Source organism: Centruroides sculpturatus, unplaced genomic scaffold, assembly GCF_000671375.1.
Source record: "Centruroides sculpturatus isolate CEXI.00-Female unplaced genomic scaffold, Cexi_2.0 scaffold620, whole genome shotgun sequence".
NCBI classification, from domain to species: domain Eukaryota; kingdom Metazoa; phylum Arthropoda; class Arachnida; order Scorpiones; family Buthidae; genus Centruroides; species Centruroides sculpturatus.
This window is the reverse complement of record NW_019384848.1, coordinates 365475-389103: the sequence shown is the minus strand read 5'-3', so window position 1 is coordinate 389103 and position 23629 is coordinate 365475. Positions and strand designations below refer to the sequence as shown.

At 26.3% G+C, this 23629-nt stretch overlaps 3 protein-coding genes across 3 annotated transcripts in view; all 3 read right to left on the bottom strand.

Moving 5' to 3' along the window:
- Positions 1 to 2579, bottom strand: part of LOC111630429 (prokineticin receptor 1-like) — a 13850-nt gene extending 11271 nt beyond the window's left edge. Inside the window, exon 1 of the mRNA XM_023374518.1 lies at positions 2040 to 2579. Coding sequence (XP_023230286.1) covers positions 2040 to 2506 — 467 coding nt within the window. The 5' untranslated portion in view covers positions 2507 to 2579. The remainder of the gene's footprint in view (positions 1 to 2039) is intronic.
- Positions 2580 to 2904: 325 nt separating this feature from the next.
- Positions 2905 to 12057, bottom strand: LOC111630427 (allatostatin-A receptor-like). The gene is made up of 5 exons (XM_023374517.1): positions 11518 to 12057; positions 8738 to 8861; positions 8043 to 8266; positions 4340 to 4475; positions 2905 to 3437 (listed from the first exon to the last, which is right to left on the bottom strand). Exons 1-5 carry the CDS (start codon positions 11982 to 11984, stop codon positions 3018 to 3020), a joined length of 1371 nt encoding a protein of 456 aa, XP_023230285.1. The 5' UTR covers positions 11985 to 12057; the 3' UTR covers positions 2905 to 3017.
- A 5389-nt stretch (positions 12058 to 17446) lies between these two features.
- The window catches only part of LOC111630425 (prokineticin receptor 1-like), a 69257-nt gene continuing 63074 nt past the window's right edge, over positions 17447 to 23629 (bottom strand). Inside the window, exons 2-4 of the mRNA XM_023374512.1 lie at positions 20926 to 21470; positions 18146 to 18269; positions 17447 to 17674 (exon numbers count right to left, since the gene is read on the bottom strand). Of these exons, the coding sequence (XP_023230280.1) occupies positions 17447 to 17674; positions 18146 to 18269; positions 20926 to 21392 (819 nt within the window). The 5' untranslated portion in view covers positions 21393 to 21470. The remainder of the gene's footprint in view (positions 17675 to 18145; positions 18270 to 20925; positions 21471 to 23629) is intronic.

Here is a 23629-nt window from a genome sequence, read left to right as displayed (position 1 = left end):
AATATTTTTGCCCTTTCATTTTTTCAAAGCAATAAGATGGAGTGTCCACATGTATACTGTAAGCTTTCTAAATAGGTGCCTGTTGCTAAGAATGCAAATTGTTTAACAAGTTTATACAAATATCCGTGACTAGAGAGTTTGATTTTTTGAACCACCAGTTTAATCCCGATACCGTACATACTAAGAGAATATAGTGAATACAATAAGAGATAGAGTGTCTAATCTTGTCACGTACCCTTTTCCAAATAAAACTTTCTTTATTTTTTTTTTGGTTTTTCGGTTGCCCTAAATCGGAGTAATATAACACGAAGAGGAACTAATACATAGATTAAAAAGATACGTGGTGTGACTCTAGAAAATATCAAAGTCAAAGTAGACATTGACTAGGTCACTGATGTCTAATTTAAGGATTCAGAGTTTGATCAGAATAAGTAGAATGTTATCGTTTATTCAATGTGAGTGATAGAAAAGTTTGTCTACTTCTTCTTACCGAAAAAGTAATATTTACCTGTTACTCCATAAAAAAATGGAATATCTTTCATTGACAGATGTCTGCTTCTTGCTTTTTATACTCATTTTTTAAAGCAAAGAAACGGACGTATTTTTGAAATTTTGTAATGTAATGTCAGAGAATGTCAAAATGTTTTTTTTTTAAAACGGCATAAAACTATAAAAAATCTTTAAACATTTTCTATAAAATGACAGAAATTATATACGTTTTAAGTTTTTATAAGTTTATATTTATGTATAATTATGAAATTATTTAATTAAGTTCATATCGAGAAGTATTTAAATATATTCTTTATAAAATATTTGTTGCATTGTTGATTATTATAACACTTATATAAATTAATGACATATCTATGTAAAATATGCAGGTCCAGATAGAAAGGGAATGCTAGGTCATTCGACTCGGGCCTCGAACACAGAGTTCAGCAGTGTGCGACCTGTGTATTAGCACAGGGCCTCGTGCTTAATGGGGCCTCGGTGCTTAACAGGGTTGCACTTAACGGGCAAAGTATAAATGCTAGTCTTTTCAAAATGCCAAGCGTAAAGGCCTTAAAATTTCGCTTTTTGTGAAGGGAGGGGGAAAAAACAAATACGAAAGCGATATGAATTAAAGTTCCTTTTGATACATTTATGACTTGAGCCTGATTCTAAATGAAAAGTATAAATTATAAATAATTTTTAAATTTATAATTTAGACTACATTTTAAATAAAAATTTGAGAAAGTTTAATTTTGTTATTTGTAAAAACATTAAAATAAATATAAATTGTACTGACAATTTTTGAGTATTTCTTTCTGGTTAGTATTACAGAGATATTGATATATATATTAAAAAATAAATAATAAGAATTCAAAGCAAAACTTAAATATCAATTAATTATATAAAATATATTATATTATTCTCGTTTAAAAATGATAAATATTTTGTATTCGAAATGAAGAAAAATTTGAATTTTTTATAAAACTTTCTTAATGTTTTATAAGGCTGTAATCGTTAAATCTCTGCTAATTGATCGTCTAAAATTTTAAAAAGTATCATAAATTTTTGAAGGAACTTCTTAGAAAATATCCCTGCTTTGCGACCGCTGGTTTTACAATTCCCTATTTTATGGCTAGTATAAATTTCTTATTACGACTATACGAGAAGCTGTATTTTACTACCATATTTAATATTTGTTAGCCGTCTTAATGTGATATTATATAGTTAAAACCCCATTTCCTGGAACGTAATCTGAATTTATGACGTTGAGCTTATAGGAAATAAGACGTCTCACTTTACGACGGCTCTATTAACAAAGGTTAATCCGATCGTAAAAGCGAGTATACTGTATAAAAAGCAAATAAATATTTGAAATATTAACCTTTTATTTTAAGAAAATAAATAAATTATTTAAACAGTATATAGTAATTTAAGTATAATAGAACTCTATTTTAATTCATAATAATAATTTAAAAATAATGAAATTTAAAAAATATTAAGTTAGATTAATTTTCAATTATAATTAAAATAAAAAATATATATATTGTTACCTTTCTAACGTCACAGCAACAAGATTCAGTACAGATGCAAATGCAGATACAGTTTCGGCATATGCAGCCAATTTACATATGGCTCCTTCGTGATCCCATTGAACCACAAAATAATGTGCCACATCCAAAGGTGCACATATAACTAATAGAAGGAGATCAGCAACGGCTAAGCTTACGAGAAAAATGCTCGTTACGTTTCTGGATGTTCTATCACCTGCCATGACTGATATGACGACAGCATTACCGGATACTCCCACAACAAATGTAATGATATAGGTGATAACGATAGGAAAAAAATAATTGCTAACAAGCCATGGTATAAGCATTTCTTCGGGATGATCCCAAAAAATAACATCATCTGGAAGATCATCGTCTTCACTAACGGATGTCATATTAGTAACGTTGCAAGGGGTGGTGATGGTGCCATTCGGCGAATCCAAAGTGTAATTAGATAAACAATGATGCATTTTTTATAAATGTATTTAACTTTCATACTTTGGTTTCGATTTTCTTACTTGAAGTTTACATATCATAATTCAATTAACCTATTAAAATAGTCGAATAAAACATAATTAATCATATAAAATATATACTGTATTTAACTATGCATGGTAGTCCACAAGTCAGTTAACAATTGTAATGATTAATTAATCATAATATATTACTTACAAAATATTTGAATAAGAGAGAGATTTAGTTTTTATAACGGTTAACTGACTTTTGGACTACCTATATACATAATTACCATTTTTTAAGACCAAAACTTAAAAATATTAAANGCTTTAAAATATAGGAAGAACAGAACTATATATTATTGAGTATTTTAATAATATACAAATATTAAAACGTTTATAATTACAGAAAATAATGTACATACATACAAATAGATTAATAAATGGAATTAAAACTGAATATTTTACAGTGCAATACATGTGACAAAAGGTGGGATACGATGACTTAATGTCGATGTTAAGCCCATTATAATGTGACAGTATCAAGTTCTGTAATTTTTGTTGTTTCACCAGAAGGACTACAAGTATAGGAAGTGAAAGTATAAGTAGAACCCACTCTAGTTGTACCATTTCTGGACATGGTGCTCATATGTCTGGCTTGTCTTCTAACTGATGGAGTCTTACAGCAACATATTGAAACGCAAGTATTGCCACAAGTACGTTCGAAACAACGAAACATTCTTCTTCGAAATTTCGTTGACATAAAACAATAAACGATAGGATTTAAACAACTGTGAACGAAGGGGAGAAGATAAAATATAAAGCGACTTGTATAAATTCCGTGATTGTAGACATCCAAACAGCAGTTTCGAATGATTTCCATCAGCAATTTAGGACCCCAACACACCAAAAATAAGACCACAACCAATATCAACATCTTGATTACCTATATAAATAAATACTTTTATAAAAACTATTATTTACTCAATTTTTTATATTTAAAACTATATATTGATAAATATAAATTTAACATTATAATATACCTTCTATCCTGTAATTTAAAGTTTTTCCCCCTGTAAATTAAACTTAAAATAATGATGTTAAAAATAAATTATTTAAAAAAATATGTATTTTCCAGTAGAATATCAATTCATTTCCACATCCATTAACTAAATTATCAATCAGATAATAGAATATCTTCACATAATAATTAATAATCTAGCATTATGTTATGAATGAATAAACCGGTATCTAGCTGCATTAATTAGTATATTTTCTTGGAAAGAAAATATTTATCTATGACCCCCTTTTCAATTATTCAATCACGTGATTAAAGAATCCAGACGGTTTTTCCTATTAAGTGATTAATTATTTATGGAAAGTTTTAAAAAGTAATCCCTTGGCACTAAAGAGTTTCCAATGTTGGCAAGAGAAAAGGAAATGGATATTCTCCAGACAAACGACCAATTAATTAGAGGGCAGAGAAAACCCCCGTTGATTCTTTGACATTAAATTATTCTATTCCCACCAGGAATACATCATACTTGATTAATTACTTAACAGAATAGTGATTATCTTTCAAATAACTTAACTATGTAAACTTTATATAAAATTAAACAGCCTTCTATATCACAAATCCTAAACATTTACTGTAAAAAAAGTGCAGATTTTTACAATCAAATTAATGATAATTTACACATCATTGTTGGGAATTAAATAATAATAATAATAATAATAAAGTTTTATAATAAAAAGTAAGCTTTTTATAAAGAAGTCTTTATAATAATAGTAATTTGTGTATAAATAGTTTAAGCAATGGTTATGAAATAAAATTATTTGAAAAATTACCTGTTGTCTAGCCTTTTTTACATCTCGATATTCAGTATTCATGGGATCTCTGACAAGTAAACGATTCTGATGACAGGAAAGATGGGAATCACGACTAATACTAGAACGAGAATCTATGCGATTTAATCTTTGCACCCTACATCAGAATAAATAAATAAAACATTTAATCAGTTAGTCGTTTAAATTTATGTTAAATAATTATATAAATATTAATAAAAAAATAATAAACTGTTAGATAAATCATGTATCTACTTATGTACAAATATCAAACGAGACAAAATAACACATAATTTGTTTGTTCTGCATCAGAAATGAACACTTATTTTTTGATAACATGCGAATTGCTTTGAAAACTAAGAATCTATAAAAATATATACAAATTCGTATAAATATGTAGATAACTTAAAGCTTATACAGTAATAAGTAAGTTTTAGGAGGTTTTTTTTTTATATAATTGTCCTAAATTAAGTGTGTTCTATGGTCTCCACTTATGCTCTAAAATGCGTAAAATTCATCATCAAAACTTAAAAATCTATAACATGCTTTTTTACAAATAATAATTTACAAAAACTGCTGCTAGTTATGTATAAAACTATGAAATAATTCTTAAATAATTACAATTAAACAGAACCAGGAATAGAGAAAGGTATATGCCCTTGGGTGTTAAATAAAAAAAAAACAAAAAGACACTATGAACTCAATTAATAAAGTGTAAATAATTAAGAAAAATATATTAATAATGTAAATATTAAAAGATATTCTATATATTAACACATATAACCAAAAGAATGACTTATAACTTTATTTTAACCTCATATAAAGTGATAATTAATAAAATTTAAGACCATCCTTTTGATTCTGTGTTATTTATGGAGTATTATTTTTAATTTTTAATACTAATTGACCAACTCCCTTCAACTTCATTAGAAATGCTAAACATTTCTGTTTTATTAATCATCAGTGTTTAACATATAAACTGATGACGAATAAAATTCTTAAAATATGTATATTATATAAAGCCTTCACGCAAGCACCTCTCTGAAAGTAAAATACTACAATTAAAGCACATTACCTCTTTAATTAATAAATTAACAATAAATGTTTTATACACATTTAACCTAGCAGTTAATCATTTTTTTTTAATCTTAAATCTTAGTGAATTATTTATTGTAAACATTGTAAATCTTGATTACTAGATAAAATATGAACAATGTATTATTTTAAATGTCATATCAACTACATTCACATTGTTTTAAGATAATATAACACCGTGTTCTTGTGAAATGGAAGATTTTAATTTATTTTTCATTATTGTAAACTATTAATAGCTTTTACTTTAATGGATAGTAATAAATTCTGAATCAAGTATTAAAAAGTTGACAGAGTATTATTAAAATGTCTTAATTATTTATTTATTACAGACATTTATTATTATTATTTTAAATAAAACAGGTACTTTTCTACAAAAGTAAGAATAGATACTCTTCACATTATATAATTTTAAGCCAAATTAATATTGTTACATACTTTTAAGAGATAATTCTATTAATAGCATTGACAGGTTCAAACTGTAGTCCTAGTGCCCTACCTGTATAGTAGCCTGGGTTGAAATCCATGTAATAAAATTTTAATTATAAAATCTAGAAAATCAGTTTATGTAATTTCAAGTGTAGGAAGGGAGAAAAATAACCATAATAAACTGAGAGAGTCATAGATAAATAATAGAGAGACTGGGGTCATCTTAAACTCAGGATCTCTGATTACGCTCCACAGCCCTGCTAATTAAATATAAAATTATGAAAAAATATTTCTAGATGAATATTTTTATAAATTAGTGTCAGTAAACTTGTCTGTCTTATTTTATCATATTTCCTTATAACGATATAGTGATTATAAACAGCAAGTCAACACTCATTATCGATGGGTTCTTGGAAACTGCAATATTCAACGAGACGACATACAGAAATCAATTTTTACCATAGGCTAATTGATATAAACTAGATATAATTAGGCCAGTATATTATTCTTATCAAATCGTATTTTCAACTTTCAGCATTTATTTTTCCACCTCATCGAATCAATTTTACTGTTCGTAAGGGAAATTCAACAGAAATAATTGTAAATGATTACAAATGTACAGTACTTGTATTTTTCCTCAAATGACATTGAGTGAGGACTTGCTGTATAGGACTCAATTAAAGTTTTCCATGCCTCTGAGAATGGAGATGTCAGAAGATTTGACTCTCTCAACCATCTTCTATTGTTCAGCTGATGCGGTGCCAGAACTGAATTTGTGGTCTTTCTCTATTCCTGTTTCTGTCAGTTGATCTGAAAAAGGGAGAATGCTTTGCCAAAGTCGTTTGAAAGATGCCTGAAAATATATCTGAGCTAGAAAAGCTGCTATCTTTGAACAGATCTAAGTTCTAGCTACTGAGTTTGAGAAATTTCAGCACAAATTTTTCTTGTCCTACCAAATATAGCCTACACATATTTATCAAATTAGTTTCTATTTTAAAATATTCTAAAATTTTTGATGATAAAATATGTAAAAATACAAATTTGAATGCTAGTACTGTATTTTATGGAAATTTAAACTGTCAATTTGAGATATTGCCTAATACATCAAATATTGCAATGGTAATGGTAAAAACACTTTTGAAAAGTTTCATGAAGTAAATAAATATTCAAAAGCTATTTTTACGTAAGGACAAATATTGAATAATCATTTTTTAATCATCATTCAGTATTAAAAATAAATGACACAGCAAATAACCCTATTCAAAACACTCTAGATTTTTATGATGAAAGGCTAAATTTTGTTTAAACATTTCAATTTCTTATAAATCTATCATCTCTGACACACCCAAGAAAGGCTAAGGGACCCTGGCCCCCTCCAAAGAAAAAGGAAAACAAACAGTAGAAAATTTTCCAAAAGTCTTTAAAATTCATTTTTTTATTTATATTCTGTGGTATTCTTCTATTTCTATACTACTTACAAATTAGCGGTCACATAAGGTAAACATTTTATTGAATTCACATTAAAACATTTTTTATCATTTCAACTCGGCCCCCCCAAGAATGCGCCGAGTACTATTGATTCGTAGTAAGAGAATAAATAATTAATTAAAAAACATTAAAAGTTAAATTATAAAGATTGAAAGAATATTATTTTATTAATATTCTTTCAGTCTATTGCATCTATTGTGTAAAAACATTCAAACTTTTTATTTATTTATATACTACATTCAAGATCCAGCACAAATGCTCTATTATTATTTTGCAAAATACTACAGTTTTATAAAACTTTTAAAAAATTTATGCTTTTAATTTTTGTATTTATTAAATTTTCAATGTTACGTACCAGAATATAAGTTAAATATAAGAATTTCTTACATAAGAAGTAAACCTCACTTTACAACCCTCGCTTTAACGAGTAAATTTTCCATTATGGCTGTAAGAAATGTCGTATTTAAACGCCATATTTTTTATTACTCAACAGTATGTGACATTATATAGTTCAAATTAACTTTCCTAAACGTAATTTCAATTTATGACACCAAGCGTATGGAAATAACGGCTCGCTTTACGACGGCATTGAACTTATAAAATCGAGGAGCGTATGTTTATAATGTAAATTTTGAGTTCGGTTTCATACGAATACAAATATAAATCTATTTGATTAAAGTTATTATTAATTACTTACCCAACATTCGCTACAGTATTAGTTAATTCATCCATAGTTCTTGTGCTGATCCACAATTCCATGATAACTCGAGCATAACAGACAATCATCAGAACGGAAGGTAAAGCAAATAGCATAACTAAACGGTAAACAGCCACTGTAAAACCTCTCCAATCATCCAATTCTTTACAAGAGAAGAGGATCACAGTTACTTTGTGGTTAGTAAATATCAATTTTTCGATATTCTAAAACAAAATAAATATAAATTCCATTAATTAAACCAAAATATTTAGTTTTTACAAAACTATTAATTTACTTAATTTCTTACTAAAAAGCATTTTACAACATTAAATTAATCGCCGGGGTTATTAAATCGGCCATAAAAACGCATACACGAAGTCATAAAAAAAATCATTTTTCTTCAAATAAAAATAACTGTTTAACCTTGAAAACTAACTTTCAAAATAAAAAATTTAAAAGTATTTTTAAAAAAATATATATATATATATTTTTTTTAATCTAAAAGAGTATTTTGTTGAAACGGAGCCAATTTTAATATGCTAAAGAATAGATCATAAATATCTGATAAACTCTTATACGCTTGCTGTTAACAATAAAAAAACATTATAAAACTTTCTAATGTTTAACAGATTTTTTATTTTGATGTCAAGTTTACTTTATATTACAGTAATAAAATAAAAATAAAAATATCTTACTTTAGTAGCGACTGCAGGGATTGCTAACAGAAGAGAAACGATCCATACAAAAATCATTAATTTTTTGCAGTTGCTCATGGTGCAAACAGATCTTGAACGAATTGGGAAAACAATTACGACGAATCTGTATTAAAAATGAATAATTTACAGTTACTTTTCTACAAAATTTTTAAGTACATTTAAAAGGGTGGTCCAAAAATTAGTTAACAGAAATATATTTAACCTTTAAGAATCTTATTGGTTAACTGACTTTATACGTACACAAAAAGTAATTTATAAAATTCATAATAAAAAAAAACTTTAAAATTGACTTTTTTTTAAATCAAAAAGATCGAAATTATTAAAGTAAATGCCTATTTTTAGAATTTTGCAATGTTCTTAAACACAAAGCATTGAATGAAAGAAAAGATATACTGCGCCATATATATTTTTTTGTTATATAAATATAAAATTAATGATAAATTAACTCACAAAAGCCATTTTTTAAGACCAAAACTTAAAAATATTAAAGACAATGATCATATCTAAAATTTTTCAGAGGTTCCCTATTACCAAAAGTTAGAATTTATGCCCTTTCTTTCATACAAAGTTATAAAAGAGTGCCAATTTATGGATAATTTATGTTAAGGAAATAAAAATTATTAATAAAATAATTCATATAATCAAATATTTTATCAAAATTTTTAAAGAAAATGGTCATTTAGCTAGAATTTTCAGGGAAATCTTAAATACTGAAAGCTAATATTTTTGCCCTTTCATTTTTTCAAAGCAATAAGATGGAGTGTCCACATGTATACTGTAAGCTTTCTAAATAGGTGCCTGTTGCTAAGAATGCAAATTGTTTAACAAGTTTATACAAATATCCGTGACTAGAGAGTTTGATTTTTTGAACCACCAGTTTAATCCCGATACCGTACATACTAAGAGAATATAGTGAATACAATAAGAGATAGAGTGTCTAATCTTGTCACGTACCCTTTTCCAAATAAAACTTTCTTTATTTTTTTTTTGGTTTTTCGGTTGCCCTAAATCGGAGTAATATAACACGAAGAGGAACTAATACATAGATTAAAAAGATACGTGGTTTGACTCTAGAAAATATCAAAGTCAAAGTAGACATTGACTAGGTCACTGATGTCTAATTTAAGGATTCAGAGTTTGATCAGAATAAGTAGAATGTTATCGTTTATTCAATGTGAGTGATAGAAAAGTTTGTCTACTTCTTCTTACCGAAAAAGTAATATTTACCTGTTACTCCATAAAAAAAATGGAATATCTTTCATTGACAGATGTCTGCTTCTTGCTTTTTATACTCATTTTTTAAAGCAAAGAAACGGACGTATTTTTGAAATTTTGTAATGTAATGTCAGAGAATGTCAAAATGTTTTTTTTTTAAAACGGCATAAAACTATAAAAAATCTTTAAACATTTTCTATAAAATGACAGAAATTATATACGTTTTAAGTTTTTATAAGTTTATATTTATGTATAATTATGAAATTATTTAATTAAGTTCATATCGAGAAGTATTTAAATATATTCTTTATAAAATATTTGTTGCATTGTTGATTATTATAACACTTATATAAATTAATGACATATCTATGTAAAATATGCAGGTCCAGATAGAAAGGGAATGCTAGGTCATTCGACTCGGGCCTCGAACACAGAGTTCAGCAGTGTGCGACCTGTGTATTAGCACAGGGCCTCGTGCTTAATGGGGCCTCGGTGCTTAACAGGGTTGCACTTAACGGGCAAAGTATAAATGCTAGTCTTTTCAAAATGCCAAGCGTAAAGGCCTTAAAATTTCGCTTTTTGTGAAGGGAGGGGGAAAAAACAAATACGAAAGCGATATGAATTAAAGTTCCTTTTGATACATTTATGACTTGAGCCTGATTCTAAATGAAAAGTATAAATTATAAATAATTTTTAAATTTATAATTTAGACTACATTTTAAATAAAAATTTGAGAAAGTTTAATTTTGTTATTTGTAAAAACATTAAAATAAATATAAATTGTACTGACAATTTTTGAGTATTTCTTTCTGGTTAGTATTACAGAGATATTGATATATATATTAAAAAATAAATAATAAGAATTCAAAGCAAAACTTAAATATCAATTAATTATATAAAATATATTATATTATTCTCGTTTAAAAATGATAAATATTTTGTATTCGAAATGAAGAAAAATTTGAATTTTTTATAAAACTTTCTTAATGTTTTATAAGGCTGTAATCGTTAAATCTCTGCTAATTGATCGTCTAAAATTTTAAAAAGTATCATAAATTTTTGAAGGAACTTCTTAGAAAATATCCCTGCTTTGCGACCGCTGGTTTTACAATTCCCTATTTTATGGCTAGTATAAATTTCTTATTACGACTATACGAGAAGCTGTATTTTACTACCATATTTAATATTTGTTAGCCGTCTTAATGTGATATTATATAGTTAAAACCCCATTTCCTGGAACGTAATCTGAATTTATGACGTTGAGCTTATAGGAAATAAGACGTCTCACTTTACGACGGCTCTATTAACAAAGGTTAATCCGATCGTAAAAGCGAGTATACTGTATAAAAAGCAAATAAATATTTGAAATATTAACCTTTTATTTTAAGAAAATAAATAAATTATTTAAACAGTATATAGTAATTTAAGTATAATAGAACTCTATTTTAATTCATAATAATAATTTAAAAATAATGAAATTTAAAAAATATTAAGTTAGATTAATTTTCAATTATAATTAAAATAAAAAATATATATATTGTTACCTTTCTAACGTCACAGCAACAAGATTCAGTACAGATGCAAATGCAGATACAGTTTCGGCATATGCAGCCAATTTACATATGGCTCCTTCGTGATCCCATTGAACTACAAAATAATGTGCCACATCCAAAGGTGCACATATAACTAATAGAAGGAGATCAGCAACGGCTAAGCTTACGAGAAAAATGCTCGTTACGTTTCTGGATGTTCTATCACCTGCCATGACTGATATGACGACAGCATTACCGGATACTCCCACAACAAATGTAATGATATAGGTGATAACGATAGGAAAAAAATAATTGCTAACAAGCCATGGTATAAGCATTTCTTCGGGATGATCCCAAAAAATAACATCATCTGGAAGATCATCGTCTTCACTAACGGATGTCATATTAGTAACGTTGCAAGGGGTGGTGATGGTGCCATTCGGCGAATCCAAAGTGTAATTAGATAAACAATGATGCATTTTTTATAAATGTATTTAACTTTCATACTTTGGTTTCGATTTTCTTACTTGAAGTTTACATATCATAATTCAATTAACCTATTAAAATAGTCGAATAAAACATAATTAATCATATAAAATATATACTGTATTTAACTATGCATGGTAGTCCACAAGTCAGTTAACAATTGTAATGATTAATTAATCATAATATATTACTTACAAAATATTTGAATAAGAGAGAGATTTAGTTTTTATAACGGTTAACTGACTTTTGGACTACCTATATACATAATTAATAATTAAAATTTTATATAAACAATATTTTTAAACTATAAACAAGATTAAATATACTAAATATCATATACTGGTGAATGAATTACTTTAAAATGAATATAATTACACCAGGAGAGTGAATTTTAATCTTGGAAAAGTGCGAAGATTATCAAAGCAATAAACAATTTATGACACTAGCATGTCAAGTTTAACAGATAACTTAATATATAGGTGTTTAAAGTAATTATCAACTAATTAAAAGACTTGCAGTTTATACATTTTCTTAAAAATTATAAAATTTAAAGAGTTTTATCTCTCTTAATTAAGCTTTATATATTTTCATTATCACTTAAGATATTAATGTTAATCCTTAGAATTGAAGGTATTTTTTAAATATCTAAATGACTTTTAATGTTTGTTTTTTTTAATTTTAAAATTTTAAAATTATTTCTTTATAATAATATTCATTTCCTTTTGAAAAAATATTAAATACATAAATAAGTTATAAAATTAATTATAAGCAATTAATATTTTTATAAGTGAAAAGAAATGTTTTTACAAATATTATTATGAAAGTAATAAATTACGGTAATTCTAATTATTTTTCTAATTTTCTAAGTTATTTAATAAATATATTACTATAAAATCAATTATTAAAATATTTTACAACGATTTTATGTAGTTAACAAGTGTAATAAATGCTATCAAACACAGGGTGGTCCAAAAGTTAGTTAACCATGATATTAAAAAAATAAGTTAAATCAGTTAATTGATTTTTGGCCACCCTGCATTTTAAAATTACAAATATATTAAATTCTACTTAAAGACTATCACATGAATAATATTTGAATATATTTAAATAAATTAATCATAATTAATTTTAAATTTAATTATGTAAACTGAATTGTCTTTAAATAAATAAAGAAAAATGTTTAAACAAACTAAATATTCTAAACTTAAACATAAAAATATTTTAGTTGTAATATTAGAAAGCAGTTTCATAATGTTAAGTATTGATATTTCTGTAATTTTGTTTATTTTTGTAGTTATAACTTCTGCTATTTTGAGTTTAAAAATTTACTTTATCAACAATTTTAAAATGAGAAAAACTAATTTATCTGCTGTATTTATAAATAAATTCTATTTTTAATTCGAAAAACTTACTTTACTTAAGAAGCAATTTCTAAAATTACTCTTAAAATCCAATATTAAGATGTTTAAACTAAACATCAATATTGTTATACTGGATATAAAGTTACGGGTTCGTTTACACCAAACCTTTATGAGGTTTCTAACATAAAAGGATCCATAAAACTTCTAGCGTGAGTCGAATCATGTAACACATACAGAGGCTTCATATAAATTTACTTTTATTTACTCTAGAAATCTCCTATAAGATGATCAGAATTATGTTTTCTCAAGCAAAATATCTGTAATATTTTCTTAAGTAACTGTAAAATATGGGGTATGTTAATGCTAAATATAACCAATATAATAAATGGTAGATATTTTAACTTTAACTCTACGGTTTATATGAATTTTGCATTGCTTCTCCTTGAGTTATAATGGGTGCACTACACAAAACTCATCACTGTCGTAATATATCTGATAAAATACACATAAAGTAAGACAAAAAAAGCGAAAACCACATCTATTTAGAGTAAATATATTATTATTATGACATTGAAATTTATTTACAGCTCAATTATTCAACCAATAGTTTACGAACTTTATTTACGTTTCACTTCACCAACACTCTGTCGAGGGTGGAAACATTGATCTACGAATACAAATATCTTCTGTCAAATAAATACTGTATGTAAACAGATTGTTTGAGAAATATTTTATTCTTTTATGTATCTTCACGAAGCGCATGCTTTTATAACTTTTAAATAAATTGAGAGTGACAGCGAACATATTACTGTACCTATCATGTTTTTATTTTCTCCTCCATCTTATTAATGCTACTTGGGGAATGCTTTGACTACCTAAAAAAAGGGGATGAAATTTAGAACTTGAAAACGGATTTACGATATAAGATTTCAGAAAGCTGGTTACTAGGATCGTTCTCTCCCTTCCTCTTTTTCTTTCCTCCTCTAATTTTATGTTGTAAGACGTGTGAACGAATAAGAAAATTTAACTTGGAGGCAAAATTGTGGCAAAATAAATAGTGAACACTACTGCATGCCTGATTTACAATTTAATGAGATTTTATTTACTTATTTTTCTCTAAAATTTTTATATAATTTTATTTATAAGTTTGAAATTAAATAAATAAGTACATAATTGATTTAAATAGAGAGAAAATGTTATTAAAATTTATTAATTAAATTACGTGTTTTTTAAGTTAAGAGCAATTATGAAACTCGACTCGATATTTTATATAATCATTTTGTTTTAATGTTCTTATTAACGCTTTAATAGTATTCATAGTTTTGATATAAATAGGGGTGAGCAGGTCACATGACAAATAAGTGAGTGGCTTTAAGACTGAGCAACGAATGAGCAAGTCATGTCACATGACTCAAGTAGCAAGAAAGGACTAATTTTAAGAATAAACAGGAAGTGAGCAAGTCACGTAGAAAGAAAAAAAATAATTTCAAAGATGCATCCATCTGTCCTATCTTTCAATTAATACAATTGGATCTTAAATATAAATAATTTATACAAGAAAAGAAGAATTTACCATAGAAAATGGATAAAATTTAGCTTCCGGAACTGAGTAAAATGGAAACAGTTACCAAATTTACCAAATAAACAAATTGATTTATCTTTCTTTGATAAGTAAATAAGTAATAAGGTACTGTATCTCTATTACAGGAAAGAATGAAAGAAAGTTAAAGTAATTCTAAATTTCTTCCTTCTTTTTCTGTGCAGCTAAGCAAAAGTGATGCTGATGGTAATCAATGATAAATATAAAGCAGATAAAAAACTATATAAATGTATTGAAATACAATACAATAGACTCCCTCATTTAAGACTTAATAAATACATTATCGTTCAACCAATCGTCGTAAAACGAGGCGTACTATTTCACATAACTTCAATGTCATTAATTAAGATAATGTTCCTGAAATAACTAGTTTTAAAACTACCGTATAATACTATACAGACATAACCGACGAAACATAAGTCTCTTCGTACAGTTTCAATAGAAAATTTATACAAGTCGTAAAGCAGGTAATTATAAAGCGAGCCGTACACATATGTATATGAAGATTCACTCTCATCGTTATATAANGGGTCATCTTAAACTCAGGATCTCTGATTACGCTCCACAGCCCTGCTAATTAAATATAAAATTATGAAAAAATATTTCTAGATGAATATTTTTATAAATTAGTGTCAGTAAACTTGTCTGTCTTATTTTATCATATTTTCTTATAACGATATAGTGATTATAAACAGCAAGTCAACACTCATTATCGATGGGTTCTTGGAAACTGCAATATTCAACGAGACGACATACAGAAATCAATTTTTACCATAGGCTAATTGATATAAACTAGATATAATTAGGCCAGTATATTATTCTTATCAAATCGTATTTTCAACTTTCAGCATTTATTTTTCCACCTCATCGAATCAATTTTACTGTTCGTAAGGGAAATTCAACAGAAATAATTGTAAATGATTACAAATGTACAGTACTTGTATTTTTCCTCAAATGACATTGAGTGAGGACTTGCTGTATAGGACTCAATTAAAGTTTTCCATGCCTCTGAGAATGGAGATGTCAGAAGATTTGACTCTCTCAACCATCTTCTATTGTTCAGCTGATGCGGTGCCAGAACTGAATTTGTGGTCTTTCTCTATTCCTGTTTCTGTCAGTTGATCTGAAAAAGGGAGAATGCTTTGCCAAAGTCGTTTGAAAGATGCCTGAAAATATATCTGAGCTAGAAAAGCTGCTATCTTTGAACAGATCTAAGTTCTAGCTACTGAGTTTGAGAAATTTCAGCACAAATTTTTCTTGTCCTACCAAATATAGCCTACACATATTTATCAAATTAGTTTCTATTTTAAAATATTCTAAAATTTTTGATGATAAAATATGTAAAAATACAAATTTGAATGCTAGTACTGTATTTTATGGAAATTTAAACTGTCAATTTGAGATATTGCCTAATACATCAAATATTGCAATGGTAATGGTAAAAACACTTTTGAAAAGTTTCATGAAGTAAATAAATATTCAAAAGCTATTTTTACGTAAGGACAAATATTGAATAATCATTTTTTAATCATCATTCAGTATTAAAAATAAATGACACAGCAAATAACCCTATTCAAAACACTCTAGATTTTTATGATGAAAGGCTAAATTTTGTTTAAACATTTCAATTTCTTATAAATCTATCATCTCTGACACACCCAAGAAAGGCTAAGGGACCCTGGCCCCCTCCAAAGAAAAAGGAAAACAAACAGTAGAAAATTTTCCAAAAGTCTTTAAAATTCATTTTTTTATTTATATTCTGTGGTATTCTTCTATTTCTATACTACTTACAAATTAGCGGTCACATAAGGTAAACATTTTATTGAATTCACATTAAAACATTTTTTATCATTTCAACTCGGCCCCCCCAAGAATGCGCCGAGTACTATTGATTCGTAGTAAGAGAATAAATAATTAATTAAAAAACATTAAAAGTTAAATTATAAAGATTGAAAGAATATTATTTTATTAATATTCTTTCAGTCTATTGCATCTATTGTGTAAAAACATTCAAACTTTTTATTTATTTATATACTACATTCAAGATCCAGCACAAATGCTCTATTATTATTTTGCAAAATACTACAGTTTTATAAAACTTTTAAAAAATTTATGCTTTTAATTTTTGTATTTATTAAATTTTCAATGTTACGTACCAGAATATAAGTTAAATATAAGAATTTCTTACATAAGAAGTAAACCTCACTTTACAACCCTCGCTTTAACGAGTAAATTTTCCATTATGGCTGTAAGAAATGTCGTATTTAAACGCCATATTTTTTATTACTCAACAGTATGTGACATTATATAGTTCAAATTAACTTTCCTAAACGTAATTTCAATTTATGACACCAAGCGTATGGAAATAACGGCTCGCTTTACGACGGCATTGAACTTATAAAATTGAGGAGCGTATGTTTATAATGTAAATTTTGAGTTCGGTTTCATACGAATACAAATATAAATCTATTTGATTAAAGTTATTATTAATTACTTACCCAACATTCGCTACAGTATTAGTTAATTCATCCATAGTTCTTGTGCTGATCCACAATTCCATGATAACTCGAGCATAACAGACAATCATCAGAACGGAAGGTAAAGCAAATAGCATAACTAAACGGTAAACAGCCACTGTAAAACCTCTCCAATCATCCAATTCTTTACAAGAGAAGAGGATCACAGTTACTTTGTGGTTAGTAAATATCAATTTTTCGATATTCTAAAACAAAATAAATATAAATTCCATTAATTAAACCAAAATATTTAGTTTTTACAAAACTATTAATTTACTTAATTTCTTACTAAAAAGCATTTTACAACATTAAATTAATCGCCGGGGTTATTAAATCGGCCATAAAAACGCATACACGAAGTCATAAAAAAAATCATTTTTCTTCAAATAAAAATAACTGTTTAACCTTGAAAACTAACTTTCAAAATAAAAAATTTAAAAGTATTTTTAAAAAAATATATATATATATATTTTTTTTAATCTAAAAGAGTATTTTGTTGAAACGGAGCCAATTTTAATATGCTAAAGAATAGATCATAAATATCTGATAAACTCTTATACGCTTGCTGTTAACAATAAAAAAACATTATAAAACTTTCTAATGTTTAACAGATTTTTTATTTTGATGTCAAGTTTACTTTATATTACAGTAATAAAATAAAAATAAAAATATCTTACTTTAGTAGCGACTGCAGGGATTGCTAACAGAAGAGAAACGATCCATACAAAAATCATTAATTTTTTGCAGTTGCTCATGGTGCAAACAGATCTTGAACGAATTGGGAAAACAATTACGACGAATCTGTATTAAAAATGAATAATTTACAGTTACTTTTCTACAAAATTTTTAAGTACATTTAAAAGGGTGGTCCAAAAATTAGTTAACAGAAATATATTTAACCTTTAAGAATCTTATTGGTTAACTGACTTTATACGTACACAAAAAGTAATTTATAAAATTCATAATAAAAAAAAACTTTAAAATTGACTTTTTTTTAAATCAAAAAGATCGAAATTATTAAAGTAAATGCCTATTTTTAGAATTTTGCAATGTTCTTAAACACAAAGCATTGAATGAAAGAAAAGATATACTGCGCCATATATATTTTTTTGTTATATAAATATAAAATTAATGATAAATTAACTCACAAAAGCCATTTTTTAAGACCAAAACTTAAAAATATTAAAGACAATGATCATATCTAAAATTTTTCAGAGGTTCCCTATTACCAAAAGTTAGAATTTATGCCCTTTCTTTCATACAAAGTTATAAAAGAGTGCCAATTTATGGATAATTTATGTTAAGGAAATAAAAATTATTAATAAAATAATTCATAAAATCAAATATTTTATCAAAATTTTTAAAGAAAATGGTCATTTAGCTAGAATTTTCAGGGAAATCTTAAATACTGAAAGCTAATATTTTTGCCCTTTCATTTTTTCAAAGCAATAAGATGGAGTGTCCACATGTATACTGTAAGCTTTCTAAATAGGTGCCTGTTGCTAAGAATGCAAATTGTTTAACAAGTTTATACAAATATCCGTGACTAGAGAGTTTGATTTTTTGAACCACCAGTTTAATCCCGATACCGTACATACTAAGAGAATATAGTGAATACAATAAGAGATAGAGTGTCTAATCTTGTCACGTACCCTTTTCCAAATAAAACTTTCTTTATTTTTTTTTTGGTTTTTCGGTTGCCCTAAATCGGAGTAATATAACACGAAGAGGAACTAATACATAGATTAAAAAGATACGTGGTTTGACTCTAGAAAATATCAAAGTCAAAGTAGACATTGACTAGGTCACTGATGTCTAATTTAAGGATTCAGAGTTTGATCAGAATAAGTAGAATGTTATCGTTTATTCAATGTGAGTGATAGAAAAGTTTGTCTACTTCTTCTTACCGAAAAAGTAATATTTACCTGTTACTCCATAAAAAAAATGGAATATCTTTCATTGACAGATGTCTGCTTCTTGCTTTTTATACTCATTTTTTAAAGCAAAGAAACGGACGTATTTTTGAAATTTTGTAATGTAATGTCAGAGAATGTCAAAATGTTTTTTTTTTAAAACGGCATAAAACTATAAAAAATCTTTAAACATTTTCTATAAAATGACAGAAATTATATACGTTTTAAGTTTTTATAAGTTTATATTTATGTATAATTATGAAATTATTTAATTAAGTTCATATCGAGAAGTATTTAAATATATTCTTTATAAAATATTTGTTGCATTGTTGATTATTATAACACTTATATAAATTAATGACATATCTATGTAAAATATGCAGGTCCAGATAGAAAGGGAATGCTAGGTCATTCGACTCGGGCCTCGAACACAGAGTTCAGCAGTGTGCGACCTGTGTATTAGCACAGGGCCTCGTGCTTAATGGGGCCTCGGTGCTTAACAGGGTTGCACTTAACGGGCAAAGTATAAATGCTAGTCTTTTCAAAATGCCAAGCGTAAAGGCCTTAAAATTTCGCTTTTTGTGAAGGGAGGGGGAAAAAACAAATACGAAAGCGATATGAATTAAAGTTCCTTTTGATACATTTATGACTTGAGCCTGATTCTAAATGAAAAGTATAAATTATAAATAATTTTTAAATTTATAATTTAGACTACATTTTAAATAAAAATTTGAGAAAGTTTAATTTTGTTATTTGTAAAAACATTAAAATAAATATAAATTGTACTGACAATTTTTGAGTATTTCTTTCTGGTTAGTATTACAGAGATATTGATATATATATTAAAAAATAAATAATAAGAATTCAAAGCAAAACTTAAATATCAATTAATTATATAAAATATATTATATTATTCTCGTTTAAAAATGATAAATATTTTGTATTCGAAATGAAGAAAAATTTGAATTTTTTATAAAACTTTCTTAATGTTTTATAAGGCTGTAATCGTTAAATCTCTGCTAATTGATCGTCTAAAATTTTAAAAAGTATCATAAATTTTTGAAGGAACTTCTTAGAAAATATCCCTGCTTTGCGACCGCTGGTTTTACAATTCCCTATTTTATGGCTAGTATAAATTTCTTATTACGACTATACGAGAAGCTGTATTTTACTACCATATTTAATATTTGTTAGCCGTCTTAATGTGATATTATATAGTTAAAACCCCATTTCCTGGAACGTAATCTGAATTTATGACGTTGAGCTTATAGGAAATAAGACGTCTCACTTTACGACGGCTCTATTAACAAAGGTTAATCCGATCGTAAAAGCGAGTATACTGTATAAAAAGCAAATAAATATTTGAAATATTAACCTTTTATTTTAAGAAAATAAATAAATTATTTAAACAGTATATAGTAATTTAAGTATAATAGAACTCTATTTTAATTCATAATAATAATTTAAAAATAATGAAATTTAAAAAATATTAAGTTAGATTAATTTTCAATTATAATTAAAATAAAAAATATATATATTGTTACCTTTCTAACGTCACAGCAACAAGATTCAGTACAGATGCAAATGCAGATACAGTTTCGGCATATGCAGCCAATTTACATATGGCTCCTTCGTGATCCCATTGAACTACAAAATAATGTGCCACATCCAAAGGTGCACATATAACTAATAGAAGGAGATCAGCAACGGCTAAGCTTACGAGAAAAATGCTCGTTACGTTTCTGGATGTTCTATCACCTGCCATGACTGATATGACGACAGCATTACCGGATACTCCCACAACAAATGTAATGATATAGGTGATAACGATAGGAAAAAAATAATTGCTAACAAGCCATGGTATAAGCATTTCTTCGGGATGATCCCAAAAAATAACATCATCTGGAAGATCATCGTCTTCACTAACGGATGTCATATTAGTAACGTTGCAAGGGGTGGTGATGGTGCCATTCGGCGAATCCAAAGTGTAATTAGATAAACAATGATGCATTTTTTATAAATGTATTTAACTTTCATACTTTGGTTTCGATTTTCTTACTTGAAGTTTACATATCATAATTCAATTAACCTATTAAAATAGTCGAATAAAACATAATTAATCATATAAAATATATACTGTATTTAACTATGCATGGTAGTCCACAAGTCAGTTAACAATTGTAATGATTAATTAATCATAATATATTACTTACAAAATATTTGAATAAGAGAGAGATTTAGTTTTTATAACGGTTAACTGACTTTTGGACTACCTATATACATAATTAATAATTAAAATTTTATATAAACAATATTTTTAAACTATAAACAAGATTAAATATACTAAATATCATATACTGGTGAATGAATTACTTTAAAATGAATATAATTACACCAGGAGAGTGAATTTTAATCTTGGAAAAGTGCGAAGATTATCAAAGCAATAAACAATTTATGACACTAGCATGTCAAGTTTAACAGATAACTTAATATATAGGTGTTTAAAGTAATTATCAACTAATTAAAAGACTTGCAGTTTATACATTTTCTTAAAAATTATAAAATTTAAAGAGTTTTATCTCTCTTAATTAAGCTTTATATATTTTCATTATCACTTAAGATATTAATGTTAATCCTTAGAATTGAAGGTATTTTTTAAATATCTAAATGACTTTTAATGTTTGTTTTTTTTAATTTTAAAATTTTAAAATTATTTCTTTATAATAATATTCATTTCCTTTTGAAAAAATATTAAATACATAAATAAGTTATAAAATTAATTATAAGCAATTAATATTTTTATAAGTGAAAAGAAATGTTTTTACAAATATTATTATGAAAGTAATAAATTACGGTAATTCTAATTATTTTTCTAATTTTCTAAGTTATTTAATAAATATATTACTATAAAATCAATTATTAAAATATTTTACAACGATTTTATGTAGTTAACAAGTGTAATAAATGCTATCAAACACAGGGTGGTCCAAAAGTTAGTTAACCATGATATTAAAAAAATAAGTTAAATCAGTTAATTGATTTTTGGCCACCCTGCATTTTAAAATTACAAATATATTAAATTCTACTTAAAGACTATCACATGAATAATATTTGAATATATTTAAATAAATTAATCATAATTAATTTTAAATTTAATTATGTAAACTGAATTGTCTTTAAATAAATAAAGAAAAATGTTTAAACAAACTAAATATTCTAAACTTAAACATAAAAATATTTTAGTTGTAATATTAGAAAGCAGTTTCATAATGTTAAGTATTGATATTTCTGTAATTTTGTTTATTTTTGTAGTTATAACTTCTGCTATTTTGAGTTTAAAAATTTACTTTATCAACAATTTTAAAATGAGAAAAACTAATTTATCTGCTGTATTTATAAATAAATTCTATTTTTAATTCGAAAAACTTACTTTACTTAAGAAGCAATTTCTAAAATTACTCTTAAAATCCAATATTAAGATGTTTAAACTAAACATCAATATTGTTATACTGGATATAAAGTTACGGGTTCGTTTACACCAAACCTTTATGAGGTTTCTAACATAAAAGGATCCATAAAACTTCTAGCGTGAGTCGAATCATGTAACACATACAGAGGCTTCATATAAATTTACTTTTATTTACTCTAGAAATCTCCTATAAGATGATCAGAATTATGTTTTCTCAAGCAAAATATCTGTAATATTTTCTTAAGTAACTGTAAAATATGGGGTATGTTAATGCTAAATATAACCAATATAATAAATGGTAGATATTTTAACTTTAACTCTACGGTTTATATGAATTTTGCATTGCTTCTCCTTGAGTTATAATGGGTGCACTACACAAAACTCATCACTGTCGTAATATATCTGATAAAATACACATAAAGTAAGACAAAAAAAGCGAAAACCACATCTATTTAGAGTAAATATATTATTATTATGACATTGAAATTTATTTACAGCTCAATTATTCAACCAATAGTTTACGAACTTTATTTACGTTTCACTTCACCAACACTCTGTCGAGGGTGGAAACATTGATCTACGAATACAAATATCTTCTGTCAAATAAATACTGTATGTAAACAGATTGTTTGAGAAATATTTTATTCTTTTATGTATCTTCACGAAGCGCATGCTTTTATAACTTTTAAATAAATTGAGAGTGACAGCGAACATATTACTGTACCTATCATGTTTTTATTTTCTCCTCCATCTTATTAATGCTACTTGGGGAATGCTTT

Excerpts from the sequence above, each read along its gene's own strand:
- LOC111630427 (XM_023374517.1), bottom strand. The coding sequence starts at position 11,984 with ATGCATCATTGTTTATCTAATTACACTTTGGATTCGCCGAATGGCACC. Across the intron at positions 8,862-11,517 it reads GTTGCTGTGACGTTAGAAAG|ATTCGTCGTAATTGTTTTCC; the intron begins GTAACAATATAT and ends TTTTTAATACAG. Across the intron at positions 4,476-8,042 it reads AATACTGTAGCGAATGTTGG|GGTGCAAAGATTAAATCGCA; the intron begins GTAAGTAATTAA and ends ATTCTGATGTAG.